The 17,077-nt window shown below is 38.5% G+C and overlaps 1 protein-coding gene across 2 annotated transcripts in view; it reads left to right on the top strand.

Annotated features, from left to right (window-relative positions):
• Nucleotides 1-17,077, top strand: part of SNTB2 (syntrophin beta 2) — a 110,743-nt gene that overhangs the window by 62,887 nt on the left and 30,779 nt on the right. For both annotated transcript variants that reach the window (XR_010408143.1, XM_045890836.3), the window contains exon 4: nt 11,904-12,046. Coding sequence is in view for 1 of the 2 variants with exons in the window: in XM_045890836.3 (XP_045746792.1) it covers nt 11,904-12,046 (143 nt within the window). In the remaining variant the exon portion in view is untranslated. The remainder of the gene's footprint in view (nt 1-11,903; nt 12,047-17,077) is intronic.

Below are 17,077 nucleotides of genomic sequence, written 5' to 3'. Positions count from 1 at the left end.
TTTTGACAAAAGGGAAACTTTGAGTATACATGAAGTTATAGTACATCCTTTTTCTTTTGGGTCCTTCACTGTCAGCTGGGGCACCAGGAGTTGAAAAAGGAAGACTAGACTTAGGGTTCCAAGATGAGTGTTCAAGTGGTAGTTCTAGTTTCCACTGCTCTTAGATCTTTTTAAAGGTTCCTTCGTCTCTTTGAATCCTAGTTCCCTCATGTATGTCCAAGGGGGCAGGGATTGTGTCAGTATCAGCCCAGGAATATTTTGTTCTTTTGTTTTTGTTTTGTTTTAACTAGAGTTTGTGAGGTCTGGCCCCGCGCCCCCCCCCCCCCCCATGCCCCACCTCAGCAGAGTTCTGATTTGATAGATCTATGGTGGGGTCTGCAGTCTTGTTTGGTAACTCACCAGGAGATTGTGTGGAGACCAACATAGGACTCCACTAATCTGTATTTTCTTTTGAGCTCTGAAATTTTATAAATGTTCCAAGTAATAATTATAATAAATTAGAACACAGAATTAGCACTATGATAATTTGTAGGAAGCACAATTAGGATAACTAAGCAGAGAAGAAACTAATGAGAATCATGGTATATAAGTACTTATGACTTTGAAAGTTTTAGTATTTTAGTTATGTTTATCATTGTTTCTAAATTTTTTTAAGTTTTTTATTTTTTAATTTATTTGTTTTTAAAGATTTTATTTATTTGAGAGAGAGAGAGAGATCACAAGTAGGCAGACAGGCAGGCAGAGGGAGAGGGAGAAGCAGGCTCCCCGCTGAGCACAGAGCCCGACGTGGGGCTCAATCCCAGGACCCTGGGATCACGACCCGAGCCGAAGGCAGACGCCCAACCATCTGAGTCACCCAGGCGTCCCAAAGTTTTTTATTTTAATTCCAGCATAGATAACATACAGTGTTACAGTAGTTTCAGGTGTACGATATGGTGATTCAACAATTCTGTACTTTACTCAGTGCTTATCATGGTAAGCCTACTCTTTAAACCCCATCACCTATTTCACCCATCCCCCATCCACCTCCTTTCTGATAACTATCAGTTTGTTCTCAATAGTTAAGAATCTGTTTCTTGGAAAATTAATAACTATTCTTAAACTATTCCAAAAAAGAGAAAAGTAAGGAAAACTTCCAAATTCATTCTGTGAGACCAGCATTACCCTGATACCAAAACCAGATAAAGACACCACTAAAAAAGAGAACTATAGGCCAATATCCCTGATGAGCATAGATGAAAAATTCTCAAAAAAATGCTACCAAACCAAATTCAAAAATACATTAAAAAAAATCATTCATCTCAATCAAGTGGGATTTGTTCCTGGGTTACAAGTGTGCTTTTTTTTTTTTTTTGAAGATTTTATTTATTTATTTGACAGAGAGAGACACAGCGAGAGAGGGAACACAAGCAGGGGGAGTGGGAGAGGGAGAAGCAGGCTTCCCGCTGAGCAGGGAGCCCGATGCGGGGCTCGATCCCAGGACCCTGCCATCATGACCTGAACCGAAGGCAGACGCTTAACGACTGAGCCACCCAGGCGCCCCTACAAGTGTGCTTTGATTCACAAATCAATCAGTGTGGTACATTACGTCAGTAAGAGAAAGGATGAGAACCATATGATCATTTCAATAGATGCAGAAAAAGCATTTGATAATGTATAACATCCATTCATGATAAAATCCCCGACAAAGTAGGTTTAGAGGGAATATATCTCAACATAATAAAGGCTGGATATGAAAAACCTACAGGGAACATCATACTCAATGGATGTCCACTCTTACCACTTTTATTTAACACAGTACTAGAAATCCTAGCCACAGCAATCAGACAACAGAAAGAAATAAAAGAGATCTGAATTGGTGGGGAAGAAATAAAACTTTCACTATTTGCAGATGGCATGATATTCTATATAGAAAACCTAAAAGACTCCACCAAAAAACTGCTAGAACTCGTAAGTGAATTCAGTAAAATCCACAGGATACAAAATCAGTGTGCAGAAATCTGCTGCACTTCTATACACTAAAAATGAAGCAGCAGAAAGAGAAATTAAGAAAAAAATCCCATTTACAATTGCACCCAAAATAATAAGATATCTAGGAATAAACCTAACTAAAGAGGTGAAAGACCTGTACTCAGAAAACTATAAAACACTGATGAAAGAGATTGAAGATGACAAAGAAAGACATACCATGCTCGTGGCTTGGAAAAACAACTACTATTAAAATGTCTATACTACCCAAAACAATCTACACATTTAATGCAATCCCTATCAAAATACCAACAGCATTTCTCACAGAATTAGAACAAAAAATACTAAAATTCGTGTGGAACTGCAAAAGACTCTGGATAGCCAAAGCAATCTTGAGAAAGAAAGGGGAAGCTGGAGGTGTCACAATTCTAGACTTCAAGTTGTATTACAAAGCTGTAGTAATCAAAACAATATGGTACTGACACAAAAATAGATCAGTGGAACAGAATAGAAAATCCAGAAGTAAACCCACAATTATATGGTCAATTAATCTTCAACAAAGGAGGAAAGAATATCCAATGGGAAAAAGAATGTCTCTACAACAAATGGTGCTGGGAAAACTGGACAGCTATATGCAGAAGAATGAAACTGGACCACTTTTTTGCACCATACACAAAAATAAGTTCAAAATTGATTAAAGACCTGAATGTGAGGGACGCCGGGGTGCCTCAGTCGGTTAAGTGGCTGCCTTCGGCTTGGGTATTGGTCCCGGGGTCCTGGGATGGAGTCCTGCATCGGGCTCCCTGCTTAGCAGGGAGCCTGCTTCTCCCTCTGCCTGCCACTCCCCCTGCTTGTGCACTCTCTCTCTGACAAATAAATAAATAAAAATCTTTAAAAAAAAAAGACCTAAGTGTGAGACATGAAACCATAAAAGTCCTAAAAGAGAGCACAGGCAGTAATTTCTCTGACATCAACTGTAGTAACATCCTTCTAGATAGGTCTCCTGAGGAGAGGGAAATAAAAGCAAAAATAAATTATTGGGACTTCATCAAAATAAACTTCTGCACAGCAAAAGAAACAATCAACAAAACTAAAAGGCAGCCTGCTGAATGGGAGAAGATATTTGCAAATGACATATTCAATAAAGGGTTAGCCAAAATATATAAAGAACTTATACAGCTCAACTGCCCCCAAAAACACAAGAAACAAGTGTTGGGAGGATGTGGAGAAAAAGAAACCCTTGTGCACCATTGGTGGGAATGCAAACTGGTTCAACCACTGTGGAAAATAGTATGTAGATTCCTCATAAAATTAAAAATAGAGGGGCGCCTGGGTGGCTAGGTTAGTTAAGCGACTGCCTTCGGCTCAGATCATGATCCTGGAGTCCCAGGATCGAGTCCCGCATCGGGCTCCCTGCTCGGCAGGGAGTCTGCTTCTCCCTCTGACTCTCATGCTCTCTGTCTCTCATTCTCTCTCTCAAATAAATAAATAAAATCTTTAAAAAAAAAATTAAAAACAGAACTACCTTATGATCCAGCAATCACAGTACTGGGTATTTACCCAAAGAATATAAGAACACTAATTTGAAAGGTTACATGCACCCTTATGTTTATTGCAACATTATTTACAAGAGCCAAGAAACGAAAGCAGCCCAAGTGTCCAATGACTGATGAATGGATAAAGAAGATGTGGTATATATACACAATAGAATATTATTCAACCATAAAAAAGAATGACATCTTGATATTTGCAACAGTATGGATGGGGCTAGACAGTAAGATGCTAAGTGAAATAAGTCAGAGAAAAATACCATATGATTTCACTCATATGTAGAATTTAAGAAACAAACAAAAAAACAAACAAGCAAAGGGAAAATATAAGAGAGACAGAAACAAATCAAGAAACACACTCTTAACTATAGAGAACAAACTGATGGTTACCAGAGGGGAGATGGGTGGAGGGCTGGGTTGAGTGGGTGATGGGGATTAAGGAGTGCACTTGTGATGAGCACCAGATGATGTATGGAATTGTTGAATGATTATATTTTACACCTGAAACTAATGTAACACTATGTTAACTAACTGGAATTAAAATAGAATCTTAAAAAAATAAATTGCACTTTTTATCCTCAGGAAAAAAGTGTTTCTTGGTTTGCCTCTTTCCTTTGTTCATTTGTTTTATTTCTTAAATTCCACATATTCCACATATGAGTAAAATCATATGGTATTTGTCTTTCTCTGACTGACTTATTTCACTTAGCATTATACTTCAGTTCCATCCATGTTGCTGCAAATGGCGAGATTTCATTCTTTTTATGGCTGGATCATACTCCATTGTGTGTGTGTATATACCACATCTTTTTTTTTTTTTAAGATTTTATTTTTAAGTAATCTCTACACCCAACATGGGGCTCAGACTTAGAACCCTCGGAGATCAGGAGTCACATGCTCCACTGACTGAGCCAGTCAGGCACCCCTATACCACATCTTCTGTATTCAATCATCTATCGATGGACACTTGGGCTGCTTTCACAGTTTAGCTATTGTAAATAATGCTGCTATAAGCAGAGGGTTGCATATATCCTTTCAAATTAGTATTTTTGGATTCTTTGGGTAAATACCCTGTAGTTTGATTACTGGATTTTAGGGTAGTTCCATTTTTAATTTTTTGAGGAACCTCCATACTGTTTTCCACAGTGACTACACCAGTTTGCATTCCCACCAACAGTGTAAGAGGGTTCTTTTCTCTTCACATCCTCGCCAACACCTGTTGTTTCTTGTATTTTTTTATTGTAGCCATTCTGACAGGTGTGAGGTGATAGATCATTGTAGTTTTGATTTGCATTTTCCTGGTGATGAGTGATGTTGAGTGTCTTTTTGTGTCTATTGGCGATCTGGATATCTTCTTTGTAGAAATGTTTGTTCATGTCTTCTGTCCAGTTTTTATTTTTTTTATTTAAAAAAAATTTTTTTTAAGATTTTATTTATTTATTTGACACAGAGAGAGATAGTGAAAGCAGGAACACAAGCAGGGGAAGTGGGAGAGGGAGAAGCAGGCTTCCCGTGGAGGAGGGAGCCCGATGCGGGGCTCGATCCCAGGACCCTGGGATCATGACCTGAGCTTAACGACTGAGCCACCCAGGCGCCCCTTCTGTCCAGTTTTTAGTTCGATTATTTGTTTTTTGGGTGTTGAGTTGTATAAATTCTAAATTTTTATATGCTGCTTGAGAAACTCAGCTGAGTGGTAATTGTGCTGTGCTTTCAGCAATATTAGAAATCTTCATGATTTTATTTATTTTTTTTAAAAGATTTTATTTATTTATTTGAGAGAGAGAGAATGAGAGATAGAGAGCATGAGAGGGAGGAGGGTCAGAGGGAGAAGCAGACCCCCTGCTGAGCGGGGAGCCCGATGTGGGACTCAATCCCAGGACTCCAGGATCATGACCTGAGCCTAAGGCAGTCGCTTAACCAACTGAGCAACCCAGGCGCCCCAGAAATCTTCATGATTTTAAAAGGTAATACATTCGGGGCGCTCAGTCGTTAAGTGTCTGCCTTCGGCTCAGGTCATGATCCCAGGGTCCTGGGATCGAGCCCCGCATCGGGCTCCCTGCTCCACAGGGAGCCTGCTTTTCCCTCTCCCACTCCCCCCGCTTGTGTTCCCTCTCTCACTGTGTCTCTCTCTGTCAAATAAATAAATAAAATCTTTAAAAAAATAAAAATAAAAAATAAAAGGTAATACATTCATTCATGTGGTTCACAGGTCAGAATAAAAAGTTAATAGGTGGGACACCTGGGTGGCTTAGTTGGTTAAGTGTGTGCCTTCAGCTCAGGTCATGATCCCAGGGTCCTGGGATTGAGCCCCACATCGGGCTCCCTGCTCAGTGGGGAGCTTGCTTCTCCCTCTGCCTGCCGCTCCCTCTGCTTGTGCTCTTTCTCTGTGTCAAATAAACAAATCTTAAAAAAAAAAAGTTAGTTGGTGAAAAATCTTACTCTCCTTTCTGTCCCCCATCCACCCAGTTCCCACTCCTTTTCCCCAGAGAGGTAATCACTTTCACTCCTTTCTAGCAAATCTTTTGAGAGTTTCTTTATGAAAATAAAAGCAAATAACCCATATTCTGCTTTTTCTCTCTTATAAAAGAAGACAGCATATTATGCATACTACTTTATACCTTGCTCTTGTTTTCATTAAACAATATATTCTGGAGATCTTTCTATATTAATGCAGAGAGAGCATTTTTTTTTTTTTTTTTACAACTGTATGGGTTTCCATTGTGTGGCCACAATTAAATAAGCACTCCTCCCAGTTTTGCTGTTATAATCTTTTGCCCTTATAAAGGATGGTACAGTGAATAACCTTGTAATTTGTTCTTCCACACGTGTGCTATCCAAACTCTTTGGTTTCCAAGTTCAGATAGATCAGATAACAAGGGAACCCGTATTATCTCAATATATTTGTTTCTTAAGTTTCTGGGGGTGAGCACTAAAACTTTGGTTAGTAAGGGATTTATCAAAATGTAACTGATGTAGCAGTTACTATATTTGGATATTGAGAGTTTAGAGAGTAGGAGATATTTCTGTACTTGGAGGATAAGTCCCCAGAAGTGCTGGGTCCAAGGGTGTGTTAGTTATCTATTGCTATATGACAAATGACTCCAAAACTTAGTGGCCTTAAAGTAACAAATATTTATCTCACATAGTTTCTGAAGATCAGAAATACGGCAGTGGTGTAGCTGGGTGGTTCAGGCTTGGGACCCCTCGTGAAGTTGCAGTCAAGCTGTGTGCCAGGGGGCAGTCGTTGGAGGGCTTGACTGAGGTTGGGCCATCCACTTCCAGCATGATTCATTCACTGTCAGCAGGAGGCTTCAGTTTCTTGCCATGCAGACCTTGGTACAGGGCTGCCTAAGTGTCCTTAAGACATGGCTACTGGTTTTCCCCAGAGTAACTGATCTGAGAGAAAGAACAAGCTAGAAGCCTCAGTGCCTTTTATGATCTAGTCTCTTCTATTGTATTTTCATCAGCAGCAAGTTACTAAGTCCACTCTACACCAAGGGCTCCACCTCTTAAAGGGAAGAGTAGTAAAGAATTTGTGGACATATTTTTAAAGAACCACAAGGGCATATGCATTTGTAATTTTGATAAATATTGCCAAATTGCCTTCCATCAGGGTTGAACTAATTTAGATTCCCACCAGCAATATATGAGAGTTGTTAAACTTTTAAAGTGAAATTAGTTTTGTTTATGCTACATAAAGACAAGTAGAAAGGAGAAAAACAAAGCCACCAATTCATCACAATATGTGATGGACCATATTTATGTGGTGTTTCCTCCAGTCAATTTTGAGCTCTTGCAAGACGGGAGCACATTTTTTCCCAAATCTTTATTGCCCCCAGAGAACTTAGCCTAATGCCATGTATATAGTAGATGCTCAGTAATTTTTTTGTGTATATCTATATGCATACAAAAAGCAAGCAAACAAATCACTAATTTTAAAATATTGTCCAAGAACACAAGCTCAGAGTTGGGAAATAATACTAAGTAAAAAAGTTTAATCTCTTTAAAAAGTAGTACTACTGAACTAATTCAACGTACTATTTCTATTTTTTTTTTTAAGATTTTATTTATTTATTTGTCAGAGAGAGAGAGCGCAAGCAGGGAGAGCGGCAGTCAGAGCAGGCAGAGGGAGAAACAGGCTTCCCCCTGAGCAAGGAGCCTGATGCAGGACTCGATCCCAGGACCCTGGGATCATGACCTGAGCCGAAGGCGGACGCTTAACTGACTGAGCCACCCAGGTGTCCCTCAATGTACTATTTCTAAAATAATCTTGATTTTTACTTTTTTAGATTTATTTTTATTATTATTATTTTTTAAAGATTTTATTTATTTGTGAGAGAGAGAATGAGAGACAGAGAGCATGAGAGGGAGGAGTGTCAGAGGGAGAGGCAGACTCCGTGCTGAGCAGGGAGCCTGATGTGGGACTCGATCCCGAGACTCCAGGATCACGACCCGAGCCCAAGGCAGTTACTTAACCAACTGAGCCACCCAGGTGCCCGATTTTTACTTTTTTGAAGTAGTTGTTGGGTTATCCAAATCAGATGCCACTGTTGGAATAAGGTGTTCAAGCAAGACTGGATACATTTCTCAGAGGTATTATAATGAGCTTATGTATTTGATAAAGGTTGAATTCAGTAAATGCCAAAGCTTTTTCTAACTATAAGATTATTTCATTCTTTGAGTATGAAAGTGGTCAAAATAATGATAGATTATATAATCTGTTCACTATAGGTAAGCATTTCTTTTGGCATGAGGTGTATTTATTGAAAATCTTCCATATAAATGAAGTTTTTTCAGTTATACTTAGAAAAGATAGTTGTGGGGCACCTGGGTGGCTCATTTGGCTCAGATCATGATTTCAGGGTCCTGGGATTAGCTCGCATTGGGCCTTGGGTGTTGGACTCCGCACTTGGTGTGGAGCCTGTTTAGGCTTCTCTTTCTGCCCTTCTCCCCATGCTCAAGCTCATGCTTTCTCTCTCTCTCTCTCTCTTTCTCTAAAAAAGAAAAAAAAAAAGATAGTCATTTTGCAGAGATAAATTTAGGAAGGATCATTTATTTAACTTTAAATGATCTCTCCTTAATTTATCTTTTTTGTTTTTTCACATTGTTAAAAATTGAGTTTGCTTAAAACAGGGAAAACCTACACTACAGATATTTGGTAAACAATAGATAATCTCTTCTCTGCACATGGACTTCTGTCTCTTCACTGATACTGATTTTTACGTAACTGATAGTTTACTTTTTAGTTGGTTATAGTCTTTAAAGAGAATTTTCTTTAAGTCCTCCAAATGGGGCGACATATATTACCTATAAAACCAGTATTTTTAGGCAGTTGAATATTGATTAGAAAAGCCAAGACAGCTAAAGAAAACTCTGTTTCAACAGTTCCTAATTTGTTCCTTGAAATTCTCCAAATGTGTAAATACTCAAAGTAGGAACATATACACTAAATCAGCATTAGCAGAATGGCTTATTTAGTTTTTGCTCTCTGTTTTCTCTGATAATAACAAAATAACAGAATATCACCTGATTTATAGGATTAGGATTTAGGGAATGAATAGTAATTATCAGTAGTTTTTCATCTTTAGTGTTATTCAACTCTATTTATTAAAAAGTAAAATTTGGACAAGGCTGTTGTTTGGCCAGGTGTGTGCATGTGTGGGTGTTGAAACACAAGCCAACCAGAACCCTAACATTAGTGTCCCTTCTTTCCCTGGCCAGAGCCTTAATAGTGGAGCCCCAAAGCTGTACTGATAGCACAACCAAAAATACATGCTATATATAGCAGGCAACATTTTGACTCCACTGAAAGCAAAGAGTATCCTTATAACTTAAGGCAAATACACAAACAGAATGACTTAAATTGACATTTCATTTTCCAGCAATGGTAAGTAGAAGAGGGGAAAGAAATTCTCTAAAAACTAAAGACTCAAAAGGGCCGAAGAATAAACGCTTTTAAAAATTGTTAGTTGAGGGGCGCCTGGGTGGCTCAGTTAATGAAGCATCTGCCTTCAACTCAGGTCATGATCTCAGGGTCCTGGGATCGAGCCCCGCATCGGGGTGGGGGGAAGCCTGCTTCTCCCTGCTCAGCAGGAAGCCTGCTTCTCCCTCTCCCACTCCCCCTGCTTGTGTTCCCTCTCTCACTGTGTCTCTCTCTGTCAAATAAATAAATAAAATCTTTAAAAAAAATTGTTAGTTGAAAAAAAAGGTCTCTATCTTGAAATTAGATATTGCTTCTATTGGTATTAGCAGTTTTCCTTTATTGCCTAAAATATCTTCTTTGGGAAGAAATACATTTAATTTAGGTTTTCCAAATGCATATACTCTGATCTAGCCTTCAAAATCTCTTACAACTTAGGGGAAAAATTAATTTTAAAAAGTCAGATTGCCTTGGCGCCTGGGTGGCTCAGTCAGTTAAGCATCTGACTCTTGATTTTGGCTCATTTCATGATCTCAGGGTTGTGAGATTGAGCCCTGCATTGAGCTCCAAGCTGGGCATGGAGCCTGCTTAGGATTCTCTCTCTCCCATTCCCTCTATCTTTCCCCTCCCCCTCCTCCCTCTCTCCCTATCTTTAAGAAAAGAAAAAACAAGTCAGATTGCCATTTTAACCTCTTGGGAAGATAGATTTTACATTATAGTAGTCCCCTTATGCATGGAGGATATGTTTCAAGACCCCCAGTTGATGCCTGAAACCACAGATAGTACCGAATGTTATATATACTGTTTTTTCCTACTCATACATACATGCGATAAAATTTAATTTATAAATCAGGCACAGTAAGAGATTAACAACAGTAACAACGGCTAACAATAAAATAGAACAATTATAACAATTTACTGTAATAAACATTATATAAATGTGGTCTCTTTCTCTTTCAAATATCTTATTGTACTATATTAGTGATTTTTATGATGATGTGAGGTGAAGTGAGGTGAATGGCGCAGGCAATGTGACAGCATTAGGCTACAGTTGACCTTCTGACCACACGTCAGCAGGAGGATCATCTGCTTCAGGACTGTGGTTGACTGTGGGTTACTGAAATCATGAACAGCAAAACTGTGGATAAGGGAAGACTACCATATCTTCCCTTTAGAAATATTATTCATAACAATCTCAGAGACAAAGACTTAGAAATCCCTTTGGGTTTTCTGTGACCCAAAAATGTAAGAATCCAAGAGAACCTCTTTGGAACTGATATATTCCCTCCAGGTATTATAGAGTTACCCAGAGACTAAATATAGAATCTTAGAAAACTTGGGTTCACTGATAAGAAAAGTAAAATTATTTCTACAATACGTTGCTGGAATCTCAGAGTAGGGTCGTATATTTTGTGCTTTCAGCACACGCAAGAACATGGGTCACTTCACTGGCTAGAATTCATTTCCAACTCCTGGAGTCAGTTTGTGGCTCTAACTATGAGGTGAAAGTTCTAGTAGTAGATGTTATAACACAGAACCGAACCACTCAGGCCACTTTTCAGATTATAGATACATTCTTAAGGGGCTCTGACATGTCCAAATGACCTTCAGAAGTCATTAAGGAAGAGAAAATAAGAAGTAGCTTTAAAGACAACTCTATAAGAGACAAGTGATTCATCATTTTGATTTCTCCTTAAAGCCATCAGTGATAGCTGAAGCATCTGTGGTTTTTTTTTTTTAATGATTTTACTTATTTATGCGACAGAGACACAGTGAGAGAGGGAACACAAGTAGGGGGAGTGGGAGAGGGAGAAGTAGGCTTCCCGCTGAGCAGGGAGCCCGATGTGGGGCTCCATCCCAGGACCCTGGGACCGTGACCTGAGTGGAAGGCAGATGCTTAACGACTAAGCCACCCAGGCGCCCCTGAAGCATCTGTGTTTTTTTGTTTTTGTTTTAGGATCTGTGTAAAAATAACGCTATTGTTAAGCATTCCCTGTCTGTCATTTCATGGGGGGAAATGTTTTGATAAACCAGGGATTTTGTTCAGCATAGTCTTCTGCTTTTTGGCTTTGGATCCTTGACAATATGGATAAATAGTGCTTGTTTTCCTACATTTTTTAATCCTCACAGAGGTAACTGAACTTTATGCAGGTAAATGCAATGGTACATTTGAAACAGAAACAGAAACTTCCCAAAGTTAATGGGGAACTCTAAAAACAGAGTCCTATCACTAGATAATGTCTCTCACTCAGAGAGAGCTTTTCCAGCTTACACAGACCACCTCACACCTCCCGTTGGAGAATCCCAGCCAGTGGAAAGGAACCTGATGGGATGTTTCCTGTTCTTCAAGCCTGTTAGGTTCAGGGAACAAAATGGAGACCCATGTTAGACCATCGCTGAAGGGACTTTTACAGATACATATCATTATAGTTAGCTCTGCTTTCTGGATTTTACCATTGTAACAGGCAAAACTAGATGGTGGAAGACAACAATGGAGACCTGTCCTCATGGCTGTGACTGAGAAGGATTTACTGCTTTATGACTGTATGCCATGGACAAGGGATGCCTGGGCATCACCGTGTCATAGCTACCCTCTTGTTGCCACAAGGTAAGTCTAAAGACAAAAAAAATAAAATAGCTATCCTACTCCTAACTCTACCAAAAAATTTTAAAGTGAATTCTATTATCTTAGGTACCTAAAATAGCATTTAAGTAGCAGATATAGATGGTTGAGACAAAAACTTTTCCTTTCACAACCTTATTGATTATTTTGCAGCTCCCAGCTAAGTAAACGTTTTCTGTCATTAGCATTTTTTAAGTTGTTGAAACAGCTTCCTGTAACTGTTCCCTTCAAGTCTTGCTTAGTCATGAAGAGAAATAGTAGGGGTTTTTTTTCCGTTGCTTTATTGACTGTGACTAGAAAACCACTGAACCTGGGGTAGCCTTTTGACTGAGTGATGAAATCACTTAAACCAGAATGTGGTACTGTGGATAAACCACACAACTCAGCCAAAATATTCTTCAATTCTCTTTCTAGTATAAGAGCACATAATTATGATGCCAGCAAATAAACATCGATTTGACCTGAAACAACAGGAAGTTTCTAGCATGCCAGATGTGGAAAGTTGGAAGGGAAAAGAATAGAGATATATAGATTTCGGGGCCAAGATGTCTTAAGAGGTAACTAGAAACTAGTCTGAAACTAGAAAACATCTTCACATTTAGCATTATTTGAGCTTAAAAAAATAATCAGGTTTTGAAGGAACTCAAAAACTATACATTAAAAAAGGAGCTCCACAGAAAAGTATTTGGTAGTAAAAAAAGCTACATGATGGATCTATCTGGTATGTCCTCCAGGGAACGGTGTGGTGGAGGTAGGAATGGTGATGGGGGTTCCTGCTTTGAGTTGGCAAAGAGTCATTTGAGGAAGAGTATTCTTTAAATGACAGGAAGACTTTCACGTTATATAGGATTTCCTTCAACTTTCCAAGTTCTCTTACATATATCATTCTTTTTTATAAAATATAGTTTTCACATAGCTTTTAGGAATTTCTCTGTAATTTAGAGCTGGAGCACCTAGATCACAATAGAAATAAAGGATTTGTTGAGCCTAAGAATTAATTAATTCCTTGAGGATATAAGCGTTCTGCAGAAAGACTGAATTTAATCATCAGTTCTCCGGTTTGGTTTGGTTTTCCCCCCCCCCTCTGGATTTTTTTTTAATCCCCACTAAATTATAACCTCTTTGAGGTCAAGAACTATGACTTAGTCATCTCAGCACTCCCATAATGCTTTGCATATAGTGGGCCCTCAATAAATTTTAATTGAGTTCAATTCTATTACTTAAATTATAGTTTCTCAGTCATACGTACGTTGGGAGCATGACAGGAATCCTATGAAAACATGACATACCTCAGTAGTTGTAATTACAACAATTAAATTTGTATTTCCCAAAGATTTAGAGTTTATGAATATGACAAAAGAGATCTCTTAAGTTTAAATTTTATGGAAGAAGCTTATACTCTAGATATGATCATAGAATGCAAGGAGGGTAGCTTTATCCTTAGACGTTTCCTTAATTGTGTGCCACTGGAGAAATGGAGCAGAAATCTGTGACATCCCATAGATGAGCCTTTGTTCAATACTAGAAAGTAGAATCCTATAAACAAATAATTTCTGGCCATTGACTAGACGGGGCCTAGACCACCAAAGCACTTTGGTACTAAAGAAGGAAATAGGATGGTTCTGTGTCTACTATCAGTGTGGCATTAATTTGCAAATAAGGAAAAGATATAAATAAGATTTAAGAGCTGAAACTATAAAACTCTTAGGAGAAAATACAGGAGTATATCTTTGTGACCTTAGCTTAGGCAGACCTTCTTGGATAGGACACCAAAAGCACAAGCAACAAGAAAATAAATAAATAAATTGAACTTCATTAAAATTAAAAACTTTTATGCTTCAAATGTCACCATCAAGAAAGTGAAAAGACAACCCACAGAATAGGAGAAAATATTTGCAAATCATTTATCTAATTTGGGACTAGTATCTAGAAAATATAAAGAACTGTTAACAACTCAATAATAAAAAAGTAAATTACCCAATTAAAAAATGGGGAAAGGATTTTGAAAAACATTTGTCTAAGATTTTATTTTTTTTATTTATTGATTTGAGACAGAGAGAATGAGAGAGAACACATGAGAGGGGATAGGGTCAGAGGGCAAAGCAGACTCCCTGCCTAGCAGGGAGCCCGATGCGGAACTCGATCTAGGGACTCCAGGATCATGACCTGAGCCGAAGGCAGTCGCTTAACCAACTGAGCCTCCCAGGCGCCCGAAAAACATTTGTCTAAAGAAGATATACAAATGGCCAATAAGCAACATGAAAAGATGCTCAACATAATTAGCCATGAAGGAAATGCAAATTGATGAGATACCACTTCCCACCCACAAGGATGGCTATAATTAAAAAGACAGATAATAACAAGTGTAGACTAGGAAATGGAGAAAATGGAACCCTCCTACACTGCTGATGGGAATGTAAAATGGTGCATGTGGAAAACAGTCTGGCAGTTCCTCACAAGGCTAGACATAGAGTCACCATACGACCTACCAATTCCACTCCTAGGTTGTATACCCAAAAGAAATGAAAACTATGTCCACACAAAAACTTTTACATGAGGAACACCTGGGTGGCTCACTGGTTAAGCATCTGACTGTTGATCTCAGCTCAGGTCTTGATCTCAGGGTCATGAGCTCAAGCCCCATGTTGGGCTCCTTGCTGGGCATGGAGCTTACTTTAAAAAAAAAAAAAAAAAGAGGGAGACTGGGTGGCTCAGTCATTAAGTGTCTGCCTTCGGCTCGGGTCATGATCCCAGGGTCCTGGGATCCAGCCCCACATCAGGCTCCCTGCTCAGCGGGAAGCCTGCTTCTCCCTCTCCCACTCCCCCTGCTTGTGTTCCTGCTCTCGCTCTCTCTCTGTCAAATAAATAAATAAAATCTTTAAAAAAAAAAAAAAGAATGTGTTCTGATATACTCTGCAACATGGATGAACCTTGAAAACATACTAAGTGAAAGTAGCCAGACACAAAAGACCACATATTATATGATTTAGTTTATTTCAAATGTCCAGAATAGGCAAATCTATAGAAATAGAAAGTAGGTTGGTCATTGCCAAGGATTGTGACAAAAATAGACAGTGATGACAAATGAGTATAGGACTTCTTTTTGGGGTAATGAAAGTGTGCTAAAATTGAATGTGGTGATGGTTGTACAATTCTGAGTATGTTAAAATCCACTAATTGTATCTCAATAAAGCTGTTTTAATTAAAACAACCCCTTCCCCAAAAAACCCCAAATATCTAATAGAAGAAACTAAGACCAATCCTTAATAGACTGCATTTGAGTCCCTATTTTGCCACTTATAGTAGGTAATTGGCAGCATGTTACTTAGTCTTTCTTTGCTGTACAATTTTAATTCGTTTAGAGAATCCTAATGAGATAGGGTGGGTGTGAGTATCAAATGAGTTAATACTTGTAAAATGCTACAATGGTACCTGACACATTGTAAGTGCATAAGTAAGTGTTAGCTGCTTTAATTATATAATTATTATTATTTATTATTTAGTGAAAATCTGTCAAAGAGGAATTCTATGTAAAAAATAATTGGATTGATTTGGCCATTGTTAAAAGAGGAGCTTAGGCTCTACCCAATAGTTTTTATAAATAGTGAAAGTTTCATGTTAAATGTGAGGAATTCAAATGTATTATTTGGACCAACCTAGACATGCAAATTGAACTTGGCCATAAATTAAATGGGTGGAGCCTGTAGCTCTCTGAACATGTTGTTTCTTAATAAGTTTAATTCATGTTGCAGCAAGGATTCTTTACTCCTTGTTCAGGAAGTACCCGTAGATTAGGAGCAAAGATGACAGGCAGATGAGAGGTTTATTTTTTCCATGTGGCCGTGTCAGCGAGATGGAATTGGTTGAAATCACTGCAAGATAGAACTAAGTGGGGCTTAATCATCCTTTGCCTCCCGTAGCGGGTAGAGTTTGGCCACGGGGAGAAACCAAAGGATGGAACCAGACCAGGAGGTATGCCACGGAGAGAGCAGCAAGGCCAAAAAGTGGTATGTTTATGTCTTTTTGGTGTGGGGGAAAGAGAGGAGTTGAGATTTATGAGTAATGAGAAAGGGCTGCGTATTCACTTTCATTAATTCTACTTCTAATACTTTGGAACATATTCTTATGAGTAGACGAGACAAAGAAAAAAAGAAGATAGTATAAACACATAGGGAAGGAAAAGAAATCAAGGACTTTGATTATCCACAAAAGTAGGTAGCCCCTAATAAAATAAGAATTAATTGTAGTTTGAAAATCAAAGAATGTTGTTAGGGTAATATAAATTAACATCCTTTATTGGTTTGCACATTTACAGATTCTTAGAAACCAAGATATGTGTGTGTGTACACTTAATAGTTGGTATTTTCACGCTGGTGAGGAATTTGAGTAAAATATGTGATAAATGAAGAAGATTTTTATTTGATTTTTAAAATTTTTATTTTACATATTTCTTAAGATTAAGGCCAGATACATGATACAGGTAGAAAAACCCATTGGTTTTAAAGGTGCTATGAATTTTGCAGGATGTGCATTTTGTAGTCTTTTCCTATAAACTTTCTTTGGAAGAGAAAAAGATGTGGAAAATTGAGTGGTGGTGTGCTTATGGGATTTAGGGGGCAAAAGCTGCTAAAAACGCCTTTGCATGAGCTCATCTGGCCTCCCCACTAAAGGGGTCCTTTTGGCAGTGTGTTCTAACCGACTGCTGCTCAGCAAGAGTCCAGCACCTGGTTTGAATTAGATTTCCTTTGCCAAATATTTCATAATCAAAACCTGTAGGAAAAATTCTCCCAGACTTCATATTTTTTAATGTCTGACATGGGATTAGCAATCAAACTGAATATGGTAGAATCCACCCTGTCACTTTGCCCATGCTGTCTTACTTGGATCATATGGGGAATAATTTTGAAACTTAACTCTTGCTGAGATAACTCATGATTAATTGGCATGTTGGTTCTATAGGAATCAGCTGAGTGAGGCAGTTCTCAAAGCACACTTCATGGACCTCTAAGGATCCCC

Source organism: Mirounga angustirostris, unplaced genomic scaffold (assembly GCF_029215605.1).
Source record: "Mirounga angustirostris isolate CCGP_5_RB_7025 unplaced genomic scaffold, mMirAng1.0.hap1 SCAF_16, whole genome shotgun sequence".
NCBI lineage: Eukaryota > Metazoa > Chordata > Mammalia > Carnivora > Phocidae > Mirounga > Mirounga angustirostris.
This window is presented reverse-complemented; position numbering and strand designations above follow the sequence as displayed.